Genomic DNA, 18,385 nt, shown 5'->3' with positions numbered 1-18,385 from the left:
CTATGAAATAAACTCCCAGATTATCACCCATGGTAACTCCAACAACTGTTTTCTGCCCAGTCATTTCCTGTCCTCAGCTACTGGATCTACTGGTCGTGGGCTCAGACCCCTGAGAACAAGACTCACTGCTCGTTTGGGTAACCCAATGCCGTGATTACAACTTCCCACGGTGAGTGAAATAAGAGCTCAAAAGAAAAGTGGGATTTCAGGTAGCCGGGGGCGGCCCGGGTCATTGTCGGGGCAGAAAGACCGAGGGGCCACAGAAAAAAAGATCGGATCAAAAGATCTGGAGCATGCTCTCAAAAAATGCAGCGAGAGAATGACAGTTTGCCTTTTTCTTTGCCAGCGTCATCATGATACACAGCCCTGAGGCAGAAATGTTTAGAAAAGCATTTATTTTTCTTTCAATATTCAACTGTCTTGCATACAAAAAACAACAACCAAGATAGTGCATGTGCCAATAAACATAATGATGAAAATCAGTGCTTTGATTACAGATCATACCAGAATACCCAGGATTATTAATGATACTATATGTTATTTAGTAGGCCTCGCTGTTAGTGCCGCAGTTTGACCATCAATAATTTCACTTCAAACACAACCATAGCAGAATTTGAGAAACATTGAAGCCAGGACCTCATCACTCAGAAAGCAAGAACAAGGCCTCTAAATTTGGATTTTTAATATTTTATTTATTAAGTTGGCCATCAAATGTAGCCAACATGTAGGTCTAAATGCTGTTTCAAAGCATTTTATGTAGCCTACTGCCAGGAAAAGGAAACCTCTATCTCCTTTCCAAATTCTGAACTTATTCATCCTATTATTTGCTGGCTTATATCAAGTCAAATTTAAATATTGAGCCTAAAAAGACTGGTGACCGCTGAACGTTCCCGCCAATAGCCCATCATAGCTTAGCAACCATAACTAGGCACAGCAGGCACATCAAATCTTGGATTTATGATGCTAGCAAGAACAATACTTTTGATTTATAGAGTTTGGGGGGAGGTGTCCTACTCATGGTCTCTCTAAAAGCAAAAACACAAGAGCAAAAGTTAAAACTGTGTTTATCTACTGTAACAGGCTATACGTTTAGATCTTTAGCATGCCCAGCTAGCTTAATAGCCAAATAGCCGCGCGTAGGCTGCTTCCAAGGACATCATTACCTAAGTAAGTTAGTTTGTCGGGTTATGTTAAAACATGCCCCATTCACGACCACATCAACTGTAAAGTATTTAATATTTTGCTATTGGATTTTAAGTTTATGTTAGTTCTTTTTTGGGACCTGGGGAAGTTGACCCCAGCAACTTTACCCAAGATCGTTTTAGCCTATGTCTGTGCTCTAAAAACCTACTCTGGTAATGGTAGAAGTGAAAAATAAACATGTTTTATTTGTGTATATGTTTGTAAGCTAATAAGTTGATATTTGCCTGTTTTTTTGTTTTGTTTTTTTGCATTGTCTATGTAGCTATCAAGAGCATAGGCTATTTAGGACCACTTTTACACCATTCTCATTATATTATCAGACATATCTGCTGGAAACATTAAATAGTCAGCCTGAGAGTGTTTTCAACCGTTCAGTGGAGCTACTGTTAGCTTAATTAGCTAAACAAGCTAGCTACAACAGAGCAAATCTACCAGTGATTTAATTTAAGAGATGCTGCTTTTGTCAAGCCATTATTTGTAAAAAAAAAAATACCTGCCACTGTTATCATTGATAACTGCTTCTGTGCAGTCTGCCTGTGTGTTAACAATAGTTAGAGAAAGGCCTAGAACACATTAAAAACGCTACCAAAAGACTGCTAAAACATTTTTTGCCTAAAACAAAACAAAGGGTCATGTTTACAATTAAATCTATGTAATTTTTTTGTACAGAAATTGCCCAACAATTTGGACATTCACTCATGTGTCTGTTTGTCTTTTTACCTAAGGGCTTCTGGAAGTGAACCTTACAATGACTATAAATAAAACGTTGATGGAGAACAAGTTCTGGAAAATACACGTCCATTGTTTTAAATTCCAGGAAGCTCCACACCCCTCTAGCTTCACCCGTTCGCCCTCTCTCTCTCTCTCTCTCCCTCCGTCTGTCTCACTGAACACAAACCAATTAGCATTTGTGTGAGACTGAGCTGTCTATTTTCCACATCTTAGATAACAATCAAGTGTCTGCGTCCTGCACCACCACCATGACCCTGATGTTCAGTGTTAGTCTTGTCTGTAGGTTGCCTCTCCAGTGTCATTGTAGCACCATTGCGCATAAATCCTCTGCATCTCAGTTTACTGCACCAGCACTTCGGAGGCTTTTATCTTAAACCTGCATTCACCTGCATTTAGATCTGACTGCTTTGATATTTTCCAACACATATGCACATTTTAGTATATGACGTGAAACATGAGCAAGCCTGTTATCCTTGCTTAACAATGACATGTATACATTTAGACTTCTCACCTAAGCTTTACATTCCACGTTTCACAATGAATTAACAGGGAACATTGTAATGGGATTAGTCATTGTTCGAAGTGACGACACCGACATTTCTGGATGTGCAGCTTAATGTGAAGGATCCTTAACATCCTGTGTGCAGTAAAATATGTATCAAGTCAAACTGGAATGAATAACAATTATCCTAAGCAAGGTACAAGGAAAGTACATATAAAAGCTTGCTTGACTTAGAATAAGTAAGCATTAAAGATATGTCCTGTTCTTTGTTACACAAAACAGTGTACATGTGCATGGAGCGCAGTATTAAAGAGGCCTAATTGTCTTCTTTTTTGCCAGTGGGCCTCCCTTTCAAACCGTCACTGCGTTCCTCAGGTCCCGCAGGAAAAGCTCCGGATTAAATCACTTCCTCTTACATTGTGATACCACAGTGGCCGGACCACACTCTCTGTGTCGATAGATCACTTTTTCTGCAACATACAGTGTTTCTCTTTAGTGCATTTAAAGAAATAGTTTGACATTTTGGTGAAATACACTTTCTTGGTGAGAGAGAGGATAGATAGTTAGGTGCAATTTGTTAGTAGGCTATGGAGCTGGAGCCAGGATTAGCTTAGTTTAGCTTAGCATAAATACTGGAAGCAGGGAGTCGCAGCTCACGTGGTGTAAATCAAATGTTAAAATCTTCCTACAAACACCTCTGAAGGAGCGGTCACACCACTTTTTTTTGGCAAAATCAGTTCATTGTAATGGAATTGCCGCAATCCAACAATGAACTTGTCAGAACCAAGACCCTTGTCAAGAACTGCTCTCGTCAACTTTCCCTACAGGCAGTGGTCTGAGGCTTACTTTGCCACTCCTCTGGGATGCAAGACGGTAGCCAAGCTGACTCCTGAGGAGCAGGAGGTCCTGAACAAGAAAAGGTCAAAGAAGACCTCTTCTTACAGAGGTAGCCTAGCCTACTTCAGTTTGGTCCAATAGGAAGAAAGCCATGCTAGTTTAGTAGCCTAGCTGTCAACTTATAAATTGTAATTTTAACATTATGTTACACAAAAGAGATACAACATATTATTCAATGGCATTTAGAGGTGTTGGTAGGTGTATTTTGGAAGTTGGAGAGAGTCAGGCCAACTGTTTCCCCCTGCTTCTGGTCTGTATGCTAAGCTAGGCTAACTGCCGCCTTGTTGCCCCTGAAAACCATCAAAACTGAAGTATCTCTATACCATTAAATATGTATGACTAAAAGAGCAACAATTAAAGTTTTAGTAAAACAGTATCCTTAACACACATAGTTGATTAAACCAGTGAGACGAGCAGATAAAAACCCAAATATGTGAAAGAACCAGAACGGCATAATATTTTGTGTTCGTATATAGAAAGGTTTTAAGGGCTTTTAACCCTTGTGACTGTTCAGATCTTCTCATCTAATTGTTGTAAAGAAAAGAAAAGAAAAACGTTTGGCCCAAAATGTTGCACGATTCCTTTAACCTGGTGTCACGAGAGGCTGACGTTTTCATACTCGCCGTGGTCCGAGTCCTCCAGTTCAATGCCTGGCACCAGACTGTAGTATTCAGTTGACTGGGTGAGGTACGCCTTCTCCCTGTCAGCAGAGTCTTTCATCACTTCTGTCACGCTGACTGTGTCCAGGTCTGTCTTGCTGGCCCTGTTGGGCCCCTGGGGGCCCTGCCTCCCCTCTGTGGAGCTAGAACAGTGTGAGGGGACTTGGGGAAGAGACTCCACTGAGCCCAGCTTAATCACCACCTCCTCATAGATGTCCCTGGTGCTGCCCAGGAGGGTGGAGGAAGGGCGTAGCAGCAGCTGGTTCTTCAGGATCTCCTCGTTGCCACTGTTTCCGGCTTTATTCGGCTCAGCGGCTGCAGGTTTCTGTTTGCTGCGATGCTTCTGGCCATTGCAGCTGGTAGCTTTTTTTTTTGAGGTGCTCACAGGTACGTCTTTCTTCCTCTTCCTCCCACAGCACCAGCAGAGCACCAAGGCGGAGAGGATCAGAAGAGGGAGCACAATGAAGAGGGCGGTGAGGCCCGCTGGACGGCATACATCGCTAAGCCTCACCGACGGCGACAACACAGTCCTGCCGGCCAGGTGCCTGGGAGTAATGCAGGTCAAGTTCCCCACCAGATCCTGCAGCTTAGTGGTCCTGTTAACCTTCTTGCCCTCCTCCAGGCCTTCCAGCAACAAACAGGAGCAGTCCCAGGGGTTCCCATCCAGCTCCAGTGTTTGCAGATTGGGCTTCTGCAGCACAGAGCCTGGGAGGAAGTGTAGCTGGTTTCCCTGCAGATACAGCTTCTGGAGGCTGTCTGAGTCCTGAAGAAAACCCTTCGGAAGCTCCTGGATCAGGTTCTCGCTCAGATCCACCTCCGTCAGGCTGGGCTGGCCGGCCAGAAACTCCCTCGGCAACGCTGTAAGTCTGTTATGACCTAAGTAAACCTTCTGCAATCTAGAGAAGACTTTTCCATTAATATGAACTGAACTGATATTACAGAAGGAGAGATCCAGTGTCTCAATGTTTGTCTCATTAGTAAACACAGACCAGGGCACATGGCTGAAAGCGGAGCCAGAGTAGTTCAAGCAACAGATGTCAGCAGGAACCTCAGAGGGAAACTGGGACAAAATGGTGGCTGCTGGACACAAACATCCGCCCACAAGTCCCGTCTTCACCAGCAACGTAAAAATCAGCAGGGCGAGCCGCTGGCAAACCATCTCTGAAAGAAAAAATACAATAAAACACAGACTGTAACTTCATCACATAATATTGCTACTATAGTGTCCCATGCCTCCCTCTCAGGCTGCCCTACCTGCTTCCTAGTCTCTCTCTCTCTCAGCACTGGTGGGGATCCACTTTATGTAGGCTAGACTCACAGCTGTAAACCTAGCAACTTCTCCGAGGACTCCTGGTTGCTGTGAGGATTGTGGGAGTTGGCATGGTGACACGGGTCACTAGGGATCAGGAGTCCAGTGTTTGGCTGTTGGAGAGGAAACAGATGCTACTATGACTTTTACATGAAGGCTATGCTGTTGGCCGATGGAAGTGATACAAACGTCTCCTGAAGGTGAAGCTGGAGCCAAAAGGAGTCAACAAACAGGTTATCTAGTTTCTGATGTAGGAAAGATCAAGGGTTTTAGTCCAAAAAAGAAACATTTTACTTTAAAGTCTCACTCCATTCATCAGTGTGTGTGCCTTTATTTTAAGGACATACTGTTAGGTTTAGCTTTTATTGTTTTAACACTGTGAACTGCTTCAGTATATGATCGTGCCCGACAAATAAACCTGAACGAGGCTGAGTTAAAGCCAGAACAGTCTAAAGCTCATTGGATGTACACTGTGGGTATGAAGCCTGAAATCTGGCACGTCAGGCATTCTCCTCCCCTTTAGCTATCTGTGTTTGAAAGGCCCTGTCGCTACATCCCAGACGATTGTGATTGGTTAAAAGAAATACAAACAAACCAGATCATTTTTTTTCTCAACACCAGCATGTTAACTTGTGCAACCAGACCAAACTCCAGTGCTGACACAGTGCTGTGGAGATAGGTCTGTTCAAGTATTTTAACTTCAGGTATTAGAAATACAGTTATAATGCTTTTGAGTCTGTAGCTCTCCAAAACCAACTAGCAATGACAGGAAACCATTAAAGAAAAGAAAAAGACATAGTAGCAGTTGTAAAACAACAAAAAAATGTAACTTTGAAACATTTTTTTCACCTTTAAATGGTATATGGTAAAAATATATATATGCATAAATATGTATATATAGATTTTAAACTTGTATGGGTTGGGCATGTCCAACAAAGTATAGTGCAATGGGCGGGTTAATGTTAAAATTAAAAGGAACAAACATGCAAGACTTCAAAAGACATGTACAGAAGCAAACGGTATGAATGACTTCCACAAGGTTTAAGAAGGTCCCTAAAATAATGTGCAACAGCTTAATTTCACTGTAATTTCATGTAGTAGAAATTACCACTGTAGGACAATCTTAATCTCAGCTTTCCTTCCTATCGTGTGTCTCGTTGGGAGACTTGACAATTTGGGAAACCCTGCTGTCGGAGACAAAAAAAACCCTAATTGCTGGAAACTCCTATGTACTCAGTGACGCTGCCTGAACATGAAAGCACATGTGGTCGACATAAACTGTGTTTTCTGAAGGACTTCACATGTGAAGCAGGCAGGAAGAGAGGGAGCGTGAGTGTGACATCAGACGTCCTCACACACCACAATAGCACTGAAAGCTGCTCCACAGTTAGGAGGCAGGAATGTGCTAACTCCCCGAACAACAGAGTCAATTCATGACCAGTGGAGGGTTTGAGTAGGACCACCGTTGTCAGCTGTGATCATCGACACCTCACAAAGGAAACCTCACTTCACCTTAACAACTTCAGGGTTGAGATCGGCTGCGAGAAATCGTATTCAGTGTCTTCAGAAACAACTGCAATTAATGGTTTAAGTAACTCTTTAAGCAAAGATTTCCCCCAAAAAATCCACTTGTTCCAGCGTCTCCGATGTGAATACTTGCTGGTGTTCTTATTCATTCATCACAGGAAACTGGATATATTTGGGGTTTGGATGAAGACATTTTAAATGTTCGCTAGTTTTTAGGTTGTTCTTTCCTGTCCATGTTTCCTGCTGTCCAGAGACGAAGGAGAGACAAATGAATGCAATGATTGTAATGCACGCAGCAAGACGCCAAGAGTGGAAACAGCTGATCAGTCGTGTGAGTTAAATGTTCTGTCAGCGCTTATTCAGCAAAGGTGTTTCCAAATCCCATTTAACGCATCACCTCGTTTTCGACAAAGAAAAAAACACCTCAAACGAGCATTCAAACTTTTTTGTGCAATTGAGGAAGTTTTATCTTTCCATACAACTTTTCTAATGCGATGCTTCAAAATGTGCATAAAAATATGTTAAGGAGACACGACTACTGACATATTTTGACCTTTTGGTATCATTCATGCACTGGTTGATATGGCAGACACACCTGATGAATGTAAGTCCAATATTGTCTTTTCTTTTAGCTCTGTTTATCTGTCTCTGGCTGCTAAACGCTCCAATATGTTAACCAGCTAGCGGCTTACTTTGTCCATTATTTGATGATGGACAGGTAGTGTACAGCCTTTTCATCAAAAAGAGCCACTGGAAGCAAGACGGTAACGTTGTGGGCCATGAAAACAAAACAACTCCATCCGCAACGTCAAATCGGCTCTTGCGCGGACCACACCCATTTTTGACCTTGGCCTTCATTTTGATCACAACTGCACACCTGTAAGGTTTCATGACTGCACCTTGCACTGTTGTGAAGCTGCAGTGGCAAAATCTGGCTGCAGACAAACATAGAGAAAGACAAACACGTAAACACCTGGGAAAATACTCAAAATCACCTGTGTGTTAGTTAGCAGCCTTAAATGAAAAAAAAATATGTGACTTTTCTTGCTCTGTGATGCTGTTTGGTTCATTTCTGTAGTGAAACTTTATTATAAAGCAGCGATTCATCCAAGAAAGGCTATTTTTGTTCGGCCCTGTTTGGGGAAATGCATTTATAATCATTTTTTACGACCGCTAAACAGATTAGATGAGATTAATTCAGTTGAATTTGGGATAGAGGCAAAGTATTTTCTAGATAAGGGGTTAAAGCTTTTGTCTACTTTTAATCTCACACTCTAATCTTAAATTTTACCATGTGAAACAGACCTTCCATATACACGTCATTTCATATCCTCTAACTGTCATTATTTGCATGGTGCTGTGCTCTGTTAAAAGCGTTTGTCCTGTCTGATCGCTATCAACAGAAGATACAGCATATTTAAAGCTTGATCACTCCGAGAAGGGAAGGGAAAGGTTTCTGTGCGCACACGTATACAGGTCATAATTTGCTTAGATTTGGATGCTTTGGACAATGTTTGTATGAGCAAAGTTAGGATGAAGAAAGACACACTTATTCCACGCATTCAACAGTTCAGATAAATCCCATCTCAGCCTGATTACAGAAGCAGTCTAAAGGTCAGAGTGTCAGGGCGACAGCTCATGGGACGTCTGCATTCTTTTTTTAGGTTTCTGCACATTTGGGTCAAACACTCGCTGTTAATATTGACAGATGAGTTGATCTTTGGATGGAGTTACACACAACACAAGAGACCTTTATTGACCTTCACGGGGTCAGAACTGTGCGCGTGAAGCCTCTTCAAACTCAGACTTTCATCTCATGTCAGGGTGTGAAGAGTGAGGAGCGAGGTTTAAATCTGGAGAACACGGGTGATCTCACTCTTGAACAATGTGAGCTGCTACATCCTCTCTGGCAGCACAGCAGCCTCTGAAATAACGGCCTCGATTCTTCTTTGGTACAGCTTTTCATCATCACATATTCTTAAAACAGGGCTGCACTGCTGAGGACACAGAGGGACATTTTCTGGGATTTCTGGGTTCCTGTTTCCAATTTTGAGGCTTGGGACTTTAAAGGCTAATTAAAAGGTTAATATAATCAACAAGTACTGATTTATGGTAAAGAAAATGGACATAATTCAGGATACAGTATTTGCCAGTGTGGGGAGGTCTTTTAAACAACATGTAGGGGAAAAAAAACTTTACTGAACATCATCCAACAGATGACTGAAGCAATGACATGTTGAAAACCCCCAATTGATGAGATCATTTAATGTAGTTTTTTGGTGTCTGGTCAGATTTTTTGAAAGGGGTGGGGCTGCATTGGGGACAATTTATACCCATGGCTTCAGTATTGCTCATTATCTGGCTGCAGCTCTGCACAGAAAACACCATCATGTCATCATTTCAAGTTACCATCCAGCATAACCGCAACTTTTACAATTGTGCAAAAAAACAACAACATAAAGATAAAGGCTAAACACTTTAAACCACGAATGCACACCTGTTTGATATCGTCTGGAAAACATTCAAATGAAAAGTGTTTGCTTACATGTGGTCGGCATGTCTGCTGCAGCCCCGATGCTCACTGTCAAAGGCTCACGAGAGGCTGATGGTCCAAACATCACCGACGGCAGCGGCGTCTTCCCCCTCTCTGCATCCCGTCAACTGTCCCGGCTCAAGCTCTCCTCCTCCAGACCTGAGGGTGTGTCTCCCTCCGAGAGGAATGTGGCAATACAGCTTCCAGGGTGTGTGTGTGTGTGTGTGTGTGTGTGTGTGTGTGTGTGTGTGTATGTGTGTGTGTGTGCGTGTGCGTGTGCGTGTGTGTGTAAAGTCGTCTGTTTATTCATACACACGGTGTTCGGTTGAAGTGCGTCTGTCTGCGACTGAAACTGACAGATTTGATCTTCACTCAGTTCAGTACTAAGTTGAGTTGAGTCGCAGAGCGCCCCCTGGTGGTTCAAACTACCTCTTCACGTTGTAATAATTTCAGTGTCTCTTGCCAACAGTAAATGAAGGCTACTCCTTATGCAAAATAATGTATAGGCTATTATATACTCTCATCTCATCTCATCTTCATCCGCTTATCTGGGGTCGGGTCTCGGGGGCAGCAGCTTTAGCAGGGGACCCCAAACTTCCCTTTCCCGGGCCACATTAACCAGCTCTAACTGGGGGATCCCGAGGCGTTCCCAGGCCAGTGTGGAGATCTAATCTCTCCACCTGGTCCTGGGTCTTCCCCGAGGCCTCCTCCCAGCTGGACGTGCCTGGAACACCTCCCTAGGGAGGCGCCCAGGGGGCATCCTTACCAGATGATCCTGAACCACCTCAACTGGCTCCTTTCAACGCAAAGGAGCAGCGGCTCTACTCCGAGTTCCTCACGGATGGCTGAACTTCTCCCCCTCATCTCTAAGGGAGACTCCAGACCCCCTCCTGAGAAAACACATTTCGGCTGCTTGTACCAGCGACCTGGTTCTTTCAGTCATGACCCAGCTTTCATGACCACAGGTGAGGGTAGGAACCAAGATTGACCGGTAGATCGAGAGCTTTGTCTTCCTCAGCCCTCTTTTCGTCACAACGGTGCGGTAGAGCGACTGCAGCACCGCCCCCGCTGCTCCGATTCTCCGGCCGAACTCACGCTCCATCGTCCCCTCACTCGTGAACATGATATCTTTCTTTGACAATAGCTGCAATATATTTAGAACTAGTTTCACCTTCATTGCTGTGTCAGACTGTGTCGGCCTGAACGTCTATAATGAAAAACAACAAATGGGCAAACGTTCAAAGTAAATGATGCTGATGATTACACAGTAGCAAACTGTTGTATTTCTGGCGCCCAGCTAGATTTAAAGCCCAGCCAAGATGCGCTCTGGCGGTGCCAATCTTTTCTTTTTCTCCAGGCCCACTGACCCACCGGGAGTTCAGTCCGCCCCTGCGTACAGGCATGTAGTAGGTGTGATCCGAGCAAGAGGGCTGGAAGTAGGGCATTTTAACATGTTATTTCAGTTTCATTGCTTGTTGCTTTTTTAATTTGTTCCAATGACTTTAATTTTTTCACAAGTTTAACTGAATTGATCAATTTCTTATTAAGAAGTTCTTTATTTAGTTTAATTTCCACAAGAAAAGTAATTTAAACACTTCCCTGGCTATACATTACACACGCAGATTGTTTTAATTTATCATTCGATAACTTTTGATGTTACTGTACACAACTGTTGCCTAATAGTCTTTTCGATAGACTGGCGTCCTGTCCAGGGTGGACCCCGCCTCACGCCCGATGTCAGCTGGGATCGGCTCCAGCCCCCCTCCCGCAACCCCGACAGGGACAAGCGGTTGAAGATGAATGAATGAATGACTTTCTTCAGTCTTTACTTACACTACATTTTAAATTTGCATAATTTGACTGCAGCTGTACTTCTGTGTTTTAAGTGTGTGACCAGTAGATGGCAGCATTGCCCAGCACACGACACGCTCAAAACTACTCTCCACAATGTGTAAGCGTAACAAACAAGAAGTCAATTGAAAGAAAAATGATGAGTTGATTGTTTCAGTCCCATTTTACATGCACATGACAAACCATTCACTGATTTGAGCATCTCAACTGTTAGAATGTGCAACTTTTTGTCATATATGATAGTAAACTAAATATCTTTGTTTGATATTTAAAGATGTCATACAGGGCATTTTCTAAATACTTTTTTTTCTGACATTTTCTATGGATTAATCGAAAAAATATCCATAAATAAAATAGTCAAGGCCCTTAAACTAACAACCATAAACATAGACAAACAGATGTATTTATTTAGATATAAAAGACAGGTGCACTTTTGTACAGTCTATATACACTGCTCAATGACAATAAGACAATCTCTGCATTGCTACAAAATCAGTGTAAACATTTCTTCTGGTTGGTCATTTTCTTGAAGTCTCTGTGGTGAGACAGAAACGAGTGCAGAGAACGTATTGTAAACAATGCACACCTGCTCTCACTGAATATAACACTGATACAACAAGAAGGAACTGAAGAGACAAGAGAAAAAGGAGATTATGCTACGGCCTTGATCGTTGTTAGATTACACATATGGGAACGCATTTGTTGGCACCTCTCAGTCCGTGACAGACAAATGACAGACGACACATTTTAGTGCAGTTTTTGTAGTTTTGTGAGTCCGTTTTAAGTCCCAGGAGTCGACCGCACTGATCCACAGACTGTACGTGCAGCATGTTTGTATGCAGTCACTCAGACACTTGGTGGCAGCACTGCTACAGTTTACGGTACGCTCCACTCTCCTCCGCAGTCCTCTTTTTTTGCAGCAAACTGTAACTTGACAAGCAGTTGGGGGTTTCTCAATAACACTGTGGTTACACGTTACAACCTTAAGGAAGAAGTTTGACATTTGGAGAAACACCTTTTATCTTTTTGAGCGAGAGTAAGATGAGAAGAGCGATACCACTCCAGCAGCCATAAACGTCTCCTGTCACCCCAGAGCACTGGTTACCAATTACTTTTGTAATCCATTTTAAAATCCTACTCATTGCTTACAGTACATCAGTGAACTTTTAACTCCCTTTTGTCCCAAAGTGCTGCTTAGATCTGCTGGTTTACTTATAGCTGCTGCAGGATCCATGTTAATCTCGACTTTAGAGCAGTCTTCCAGTTATAATGCATTCGGTCTGCTGGGATTGTCTAAACACTGCTTTGAAACACATTTTTATAGACTTATTTGTTTGCATAATAGTGCTGTTGTGTAAAGGCCAGATGTTTAATTTGATTAACTGTTTTGTTTACCATATGGATCATTTTATGTTACTGTTTTTGGCGTTGTTGGATGTTTTTATAGATGTGACTGTCTTAAGTAAAACCACTGTAATCCTTGCTTAACAATAAAATAATTACAGTTATTATTATTGTCATTATGTCTATGGTAAATATGAAGCTACAGCTGGCAGCTGGTTAGCTGGTCTTGGTATAAAATTAAATTACTTTTACTAATTGTAACAACAGGGTACGCATGGTCAACCATGAAACAGCGTCCCTGCAGGAATTTGGAGGCCCTGCGTCTGCTCAAAGGCAATGTGCCGCCTCTCCAGCTGCCAGTCCCCACTCCGTACTTGGTCCATATGGGGTTTCCAAGCCAAGTCCCCATGGACTGAGCTACTGCCATCCCATAAAGACTGAGAGGTTTTACAGGTTATGTGCTGGACTATTTCTTGGCCTGGTACAGTTACTTCCTGGAGTCATCGCAGTGAAGAAATAACCAAGCTATAACGTGTTGATTGAGCTTCAGAGTCAGATTTTGTGACAAACAACCACGCTCTCCCCCTTGTTTTCCAGTCTTTGTGCTAAGCTAAGCAAGCTGTCTCTTTGCTGGAGCCCCATTTTTAACATGAAGGCATGAGAGCCATATCAACCTTCTCATCTGACTTTAGGCAAGAACAGGAATAAACATTGCTCTCAAAATGTTAAACTATTCTTTGCTCTCTTGCTCCGACTGCTTCAATGCAACTCATCTCATTTTAAAATCATGGCTCCTAACCTTCTCTGGCTTATGACAACAGAAAATGAAACTCCTTGTCACGTACTGCATAAGTCTGTGTTGTATGCAGTTGGACAAAACAGGTTTACCCTCTTCTAACCTTCTCACATTGTTTCATTTGAGTTACGGACCATAGCAGAAAAAAAAACATTGAAGGCAAACAAAAATGGGTATCATTTGTGAAGCGGAAATGTGTTGTTTCGTTCTTTGGTGTCTTCTAAATCATCAGTTGACCCCTACAGATTTATTTATCTCCCTTAAGTTGGGAACAACTTGAACCTCACTTGAGCCAGAGAGCCAGCTACTGTCAAACTAGCAAATAAAAGCTCATAGCTCATTCTATCCAGATCACAGATGCGAAGGTCATCTTTGAATAAAAAAAGTCACTGCTGTTCACATTTATAGTTGGACCAGATTTCCCTATTTGTCCACAGCTCTGCCTCTAGTCAGTCCTGCATTTTGGTTGTACCGTTAAAACTCCCACTGACGCATTTTCTGTCAAGAAGAACAGGCTTGAATGAACGGTATATTGTTGTTGTGATTGTCTGCCGCCACACATGATACATGCTGCTTTTTGTCTTCAGGAAAACAAAGTGATTACAGTTTGGGGTTTTTTTGGGTGGCCCATCATGAGTCCAGGTAGATGGAGTAGATCTGGTTGAGGCAGCGATCGACACCTCCTGCCTGGAAGAGGAAGCTTTCGTCCGAGCATGGAGACATGGAGTAACCACCCCCCGCCTGACCCTGCAGGTCCTGCAACAAGTCGAACCCTGAGCGGAGGAAAACAGAAAACTAAGGTTGTTTTTTTTTCATGTGAGTAAGCAGACGAGAGTAATCCCCCAGAAGACCAGACCTACACAGGGTCTATGACAGCCGCAGCATGAAGCCAGTCCAGTTGAGAACATGTGCTATGAGATGTGAGTGTAACAGGCCTTTGGAATCAGAAACAAAGTACATCCAGCTATAAAATAATTAGTTTGTACGATGTGGGAGACTGGTTTTTAGACATTATTTCCCCGCCCTGCCTTGTGTCATGATCGTTGTGTCCTTGGGCAAGACACTTCACCCACTTTGCCTCATCTATTAGGACATTTGGACTATAAAAAGCCCTTACACGGAGGTCCTACGGACATCAACATTTGGTAAACGTCGAAAAAAGACATCACTTGGTGTTACAAAACAACCCCTTCAGTGGACGGAAATTATATGTCCAAAAATGACATAGAAAATACGTCACTCCAACGTCACATTGCGCAGAGGGGAGGTCGTTTCCAAATTCAGCTTTAAATGAGCTGCAGTAAAAAAAAAATGTATAAACTCAAAATATTGTATTTACGTTTGTCTCATGTATTTTAGGAACGTCTCCTCATCGCTCAAAAGATCGGATGTTTGGTCCTCTGCCATTTTTCATGTCTTCAGTGGATGTTCAAGTCTCATGTTTTATGTAGCTCATGATATTTCTCCAAGTTTCCGTTGCATTCTCTCGCCACACAACTATTTTTTTTAATGTGCAAAATGAAAAGCCGCATATAAACAGGTGGATGGAAACGCAGAGAGATGTTCTAACCCAGCTTACTTTCTCACCTCCACACATCGGGCCAAACAGCCAAAGATGTGTTGGGAGGAGAGGGTTTCAGACACTTTCCAACCCTCTAAGAAGCACTCTGACTGGAACAGACTGACGCATTTACTCCGCTGTCTTACCTGTAGAGTGAGAGGCGGAGGGGGCTGTGAAGTAACTGGTGGGTTCAAAGCCTCCATCGCTGACCGGTTGAACTACCTTTCCCTCTCCGTACAGACATCCTTGGAGAACCACAGAGGAAACATCAAGAACAACAAAACGACGCGCCAGACTGATGTGATGAGGCTCCTGATGTTGACACGTGTTCACTAAACTCTGTCAGTACCTTGCTGCTGTGAGAATACTTGCTGGTGGTTGTAGGTTTTGTGGTAGCCCTGCAGCTGGACGTCGGCTCTGTCTGACGAGGAGCTCACTGGGCTGACGTCAGCGGACATGAACATCGCTGTCGGCCTGTTCCTGTTGACAACACAAAACCAGGTAGCTGAATTACTCAGGACCCCAACATGAACCTGAAAAATGATATATACACAACTGTGATGAACATTTAAACTGGATTCATTTATGTTTTGCAAAACATTAACAGGGTCTAAGCTTGTCAAGATACCGGGATTTTAAACTTTGATACAATACTAGTATAAAAAACAACAATACTTTACTTTTTGATTATATCAAATGTGGATATTGTATTGATTTAAACACATGGTAATAAAATTATCTTAGTATCGATACTTTTGACAACCTTAAAAGGGACCATCACTACCAGACCATTGGACTCACTTTATTCTTTTTTCTTTTTCAGTCTTTCTTCTTTCTTTAGGATAATTTCTATAATATAAAGTATAGCTTAAACTTTGTCCAGTCGCGGCAGGAAAATTGTTTTCATAGATCATAGTTTTAATTGATTTGAATTAATAAGATGATAAACTATAGAGGTAAATCATTAATCTCAGGAAAGGGCTCAATTTAAACTAAACACCAGGTTTGACTTTCTTTCTAAATCCGCTGTAGGTATAGTTACTTAAAAGTAGGTTTAAAAACTAAGTTTGACACAAATCCCTGCAGTACTTCCCAGCCATTTCTGCTGAGTGTGGCAGCAGCTGTGCTATCACACACACAAACATGTAAATACTTAAAACTCTTGTACAAACAGTGCCGTTTATACAAGGAAGCGTTTCCACCTCGAGGGGGGTCAAAGTATGCAGGCTTTATGTGGAGCTGTATCCATCGCTACGCTGCAAGAATGTGCTGACTGAGCATAAACACTTTGACTCAACGTGGAAACGAATGAGTCAGTCGAGCCAAGTCGACGAGAAGAAAAGGCAGCAGAATATCTCTCTGAGGAGAAATGCAGCTGAAACCCCCTGCAATATGTTATTTGAAGCAACCCCCCGCTCCTTCAAAGAGCTCGCTCTCAGGATTTCATGTGGCCTCTCCTGGATGATGTACTGTAGCGTATTGGTCCCCAGAGAGCCAAATGGCCTTGGATTCTGCTGGAAGGGTTTTAGTGGGCTTCATAAACAAGCCAGGCCTTGTCAGAGATACTGATGGCTGCTGGCCGAAAGCGCCTTCTATATTCGGAAATGTTTGGAGATTTCTTTACATATCTATCATTTATCATCCCCAGGTCTCTTTATTACCCATTTCCCATGTCAAATGCTATTACATTTAATTTAACAGTCTCTGCGTTCAGCTAAGAAACACAATAAAAGCCAAAATTAATCAGAAGGACTTTTTGAAACCCAAACTGATATAACTTACAGATGGCTGTGGCTTCCCAAGGTAATGAAGACCAGGCTTTGTATAGGATTATGTAAACAAAGTGTGCTTTGATATAGTACGACTGTTGAAATGAATGTGCCGCGATGACTGCGAGCTCCAAGAATTCAACACTTCTCTGGATTCCCCTTTGGTGGCCCCAGAACCATCAGAGCTGACCCTAACTATAAACAACCGCGGCTTACATTCTTGCGACGCTGCAACAACATAGCTGGGATGTCTGAGCCGTGCCGTGCGCGGCCCCGCTGGGTCGATCTGTCGTTTTGTGGCCGGTGTACCCAAAACTTCTCAGATGCATGAGCTTAACAGTGAACCCACGCCTGAGGGAGCAACTGTCAGCACGACCTCAGGAAACTGTTTCTCTGATCATATTTTACCGGCTAAAGCCTTCATCGTTTTTCTTTTCTTTATAACTAACTGCAGCCAGCTGCCCTTCTTATATCTGGAATGAGAAGAATCCTGCTGGCAGAATTTAAGCTCTCATGATTATATGCATATTATACTGAGCGAGCCGTAGCTGCTTTTTTAAATAGCAGCAACAAAAAGGTGCCAGCTTTTGCACGCTAAACTGATCTGTTTGCAGGTTTGGCCGAGGAAAGATGCTGTGACATAGATTTGCTGGATCACAGGGGATCATGTTGAATGTATGTAACGCAGATGGGGATTTAATGTGATCTAAGGACTACCAATCAAGTACTTAAAGAAACTAGAGGATACTTATTGCATGTTAGAGATACAGTAAATTCAGAAATGTGTGGACATGTCAAAACATTTCAGTTAAACCCACTTTTTGGATCCGGTGTCAGTCGGAGCTTCTGAAAAGTAAACTTCATTACTTCTCTTTCCTTCAAACTGTATAATAGTGTTTCTGTGTGAGAGCCATCCCGGTTAGTGTGCATGTATCTGATGGAGACGCTGCTCCAAAAAAGCCAATCCAGCTCTCCCCGACCACAAAACACACAAACACTGCACATCACAAATACCCGCTGATGGACAAGACTTAGCGCGGGCCTCTGAATCCCTCAAGTATTAAATAATTAAAAGAAGGCGAAATGGCTCGTCTCAGCCAGAGTAAACACACGCCTGGCTATGAGGTCAGAGTCTGATGCCGTGAAGCACAGATAATTTACTTTCACATGTTTAACGTCTCGCTAAGTCATTTGGGGGAAAAACAAGTGCTTGTCTGGTATTGGCTTTGGCAGGCCGACGTGTACCGCGGGCACCAGTGGGATTCTATGACATCCTCAGTGTCTATAAAGAAACGTCAATGGACAGATTGTGCAGAGCTTTATGGAAGTTCTGGCTGCAAACTTTGAGGAGATGGCAGCTGAGAGATTAAGGCGAGTATAGTTATACAGTAGTTGTGTCCTAAAAACACAAACACACACAAACTCTTACCCGAATTAATTAAACTAATGGATTTGTTTGGGGAGCTCCAAAGAACTCGGTTAGTTTTACACATAAACATCATCTCCTCAAATGAAATCATCGCCATAACCATTCGGCTCCTACTTGAGAATGTTCAAGGTCTGTTTGAGGTCGGCACACAAACATTTTTATGACTCACACAACAACAACTTTTTTGGGCTTTGTCTTCAGAATGGAAAATATCATCACATATGGAAATGCAGGTTTAATATGTACATTTGCAATTTGCATCTTTTTTTAATG

General features: G+C 42.6%; 2 protein-coding genes across 4 annotated transcripts in view; both read right to left on the bottom strand.

Moving 5' to 3' along the window:
• Positions 1–205: 205 nt before the first annotated feature.
• On the bottom strand, positions 206–9,481 carry LOC310957392 (uncharacterized protein). The gene is made up of 3 exons (XM_083927937.1): positions 9,375–9,481; positions 5,248–5,415; positions 206–5,154 (listed from the first exon to the last, which is right to left on the bottom strand). Exon 3 carries the CDS (start codon positions 5,150–5,152, stop codon positions 3,929–3,931), a length of 1,224 nt encoding a protein of 407 aa, XP_083784063.1. The 5' UTR covers positions 5,153–5,154; positions 5,248–5,415; positions 9,375–9,481; the 3' UTR covers positions 206–3,928.
• A 2,115-nt stretch (positions 9,482–11,596) lies between these two features.
• glis1a (GLIS family zinc finger 1a) overlaps positions 11,597–18,385 on the bottom strand; it is a 47,481-nt gene continuing 40,692 nt past the window's right edge. For all 3 annotated transcript variants that reach the window (XM_083927898.1, XM_083927900.1, XM_083927899.1), the window contains exons 7-9: positions 15,264–15,394; positions 15,061–15,159; positions 11,597–14,126 (exon numbers count right to left, since the gene is read on the bottom strand). In XM_083927898.1, the coding sequence (XP_083784024.1) occupies positions 13,984–14,126; positions 15,061–15,159; positions 15,264–15,394 (373 nt within the window). In that variant the 3' untranslated portion in view covers positions 11,597–13,983. The remainder of the gene's footprint in view (positions 14,127–15,060; positions 15,160–15,263; positions 15,395–18,385) is intronic.

The sequence above is a fragment of the Echiichthys vipera genome (genome assembly GCF_963691815.1).
Source record: "Echiichthys vipera genome assembly, chromosome: 15".
In the NCBI taxonomy this organism is placed as follows: domain Eukaryota; kingdom Metazoa; phylum Chordata; class Actinopteri; order Perciformes; family Trachinidae; genus Echiichthys; species Echiichthys vipera.
Note: the sequence above shows the minus strand (reverse complement) of the source record. Positions and strands in the feature narration are given on the sequence as shown.

Bases quoted from the DNA above. Each gene is read 5' to 3' on its own strand.
- LOC310957392 (XM_083927937.1), bottom strand. From the start codon at position 5,152: ATGGTTTGCCAGCGGCTCGCCCTGCTGATTTTTACGTTGCTGGTGAAG.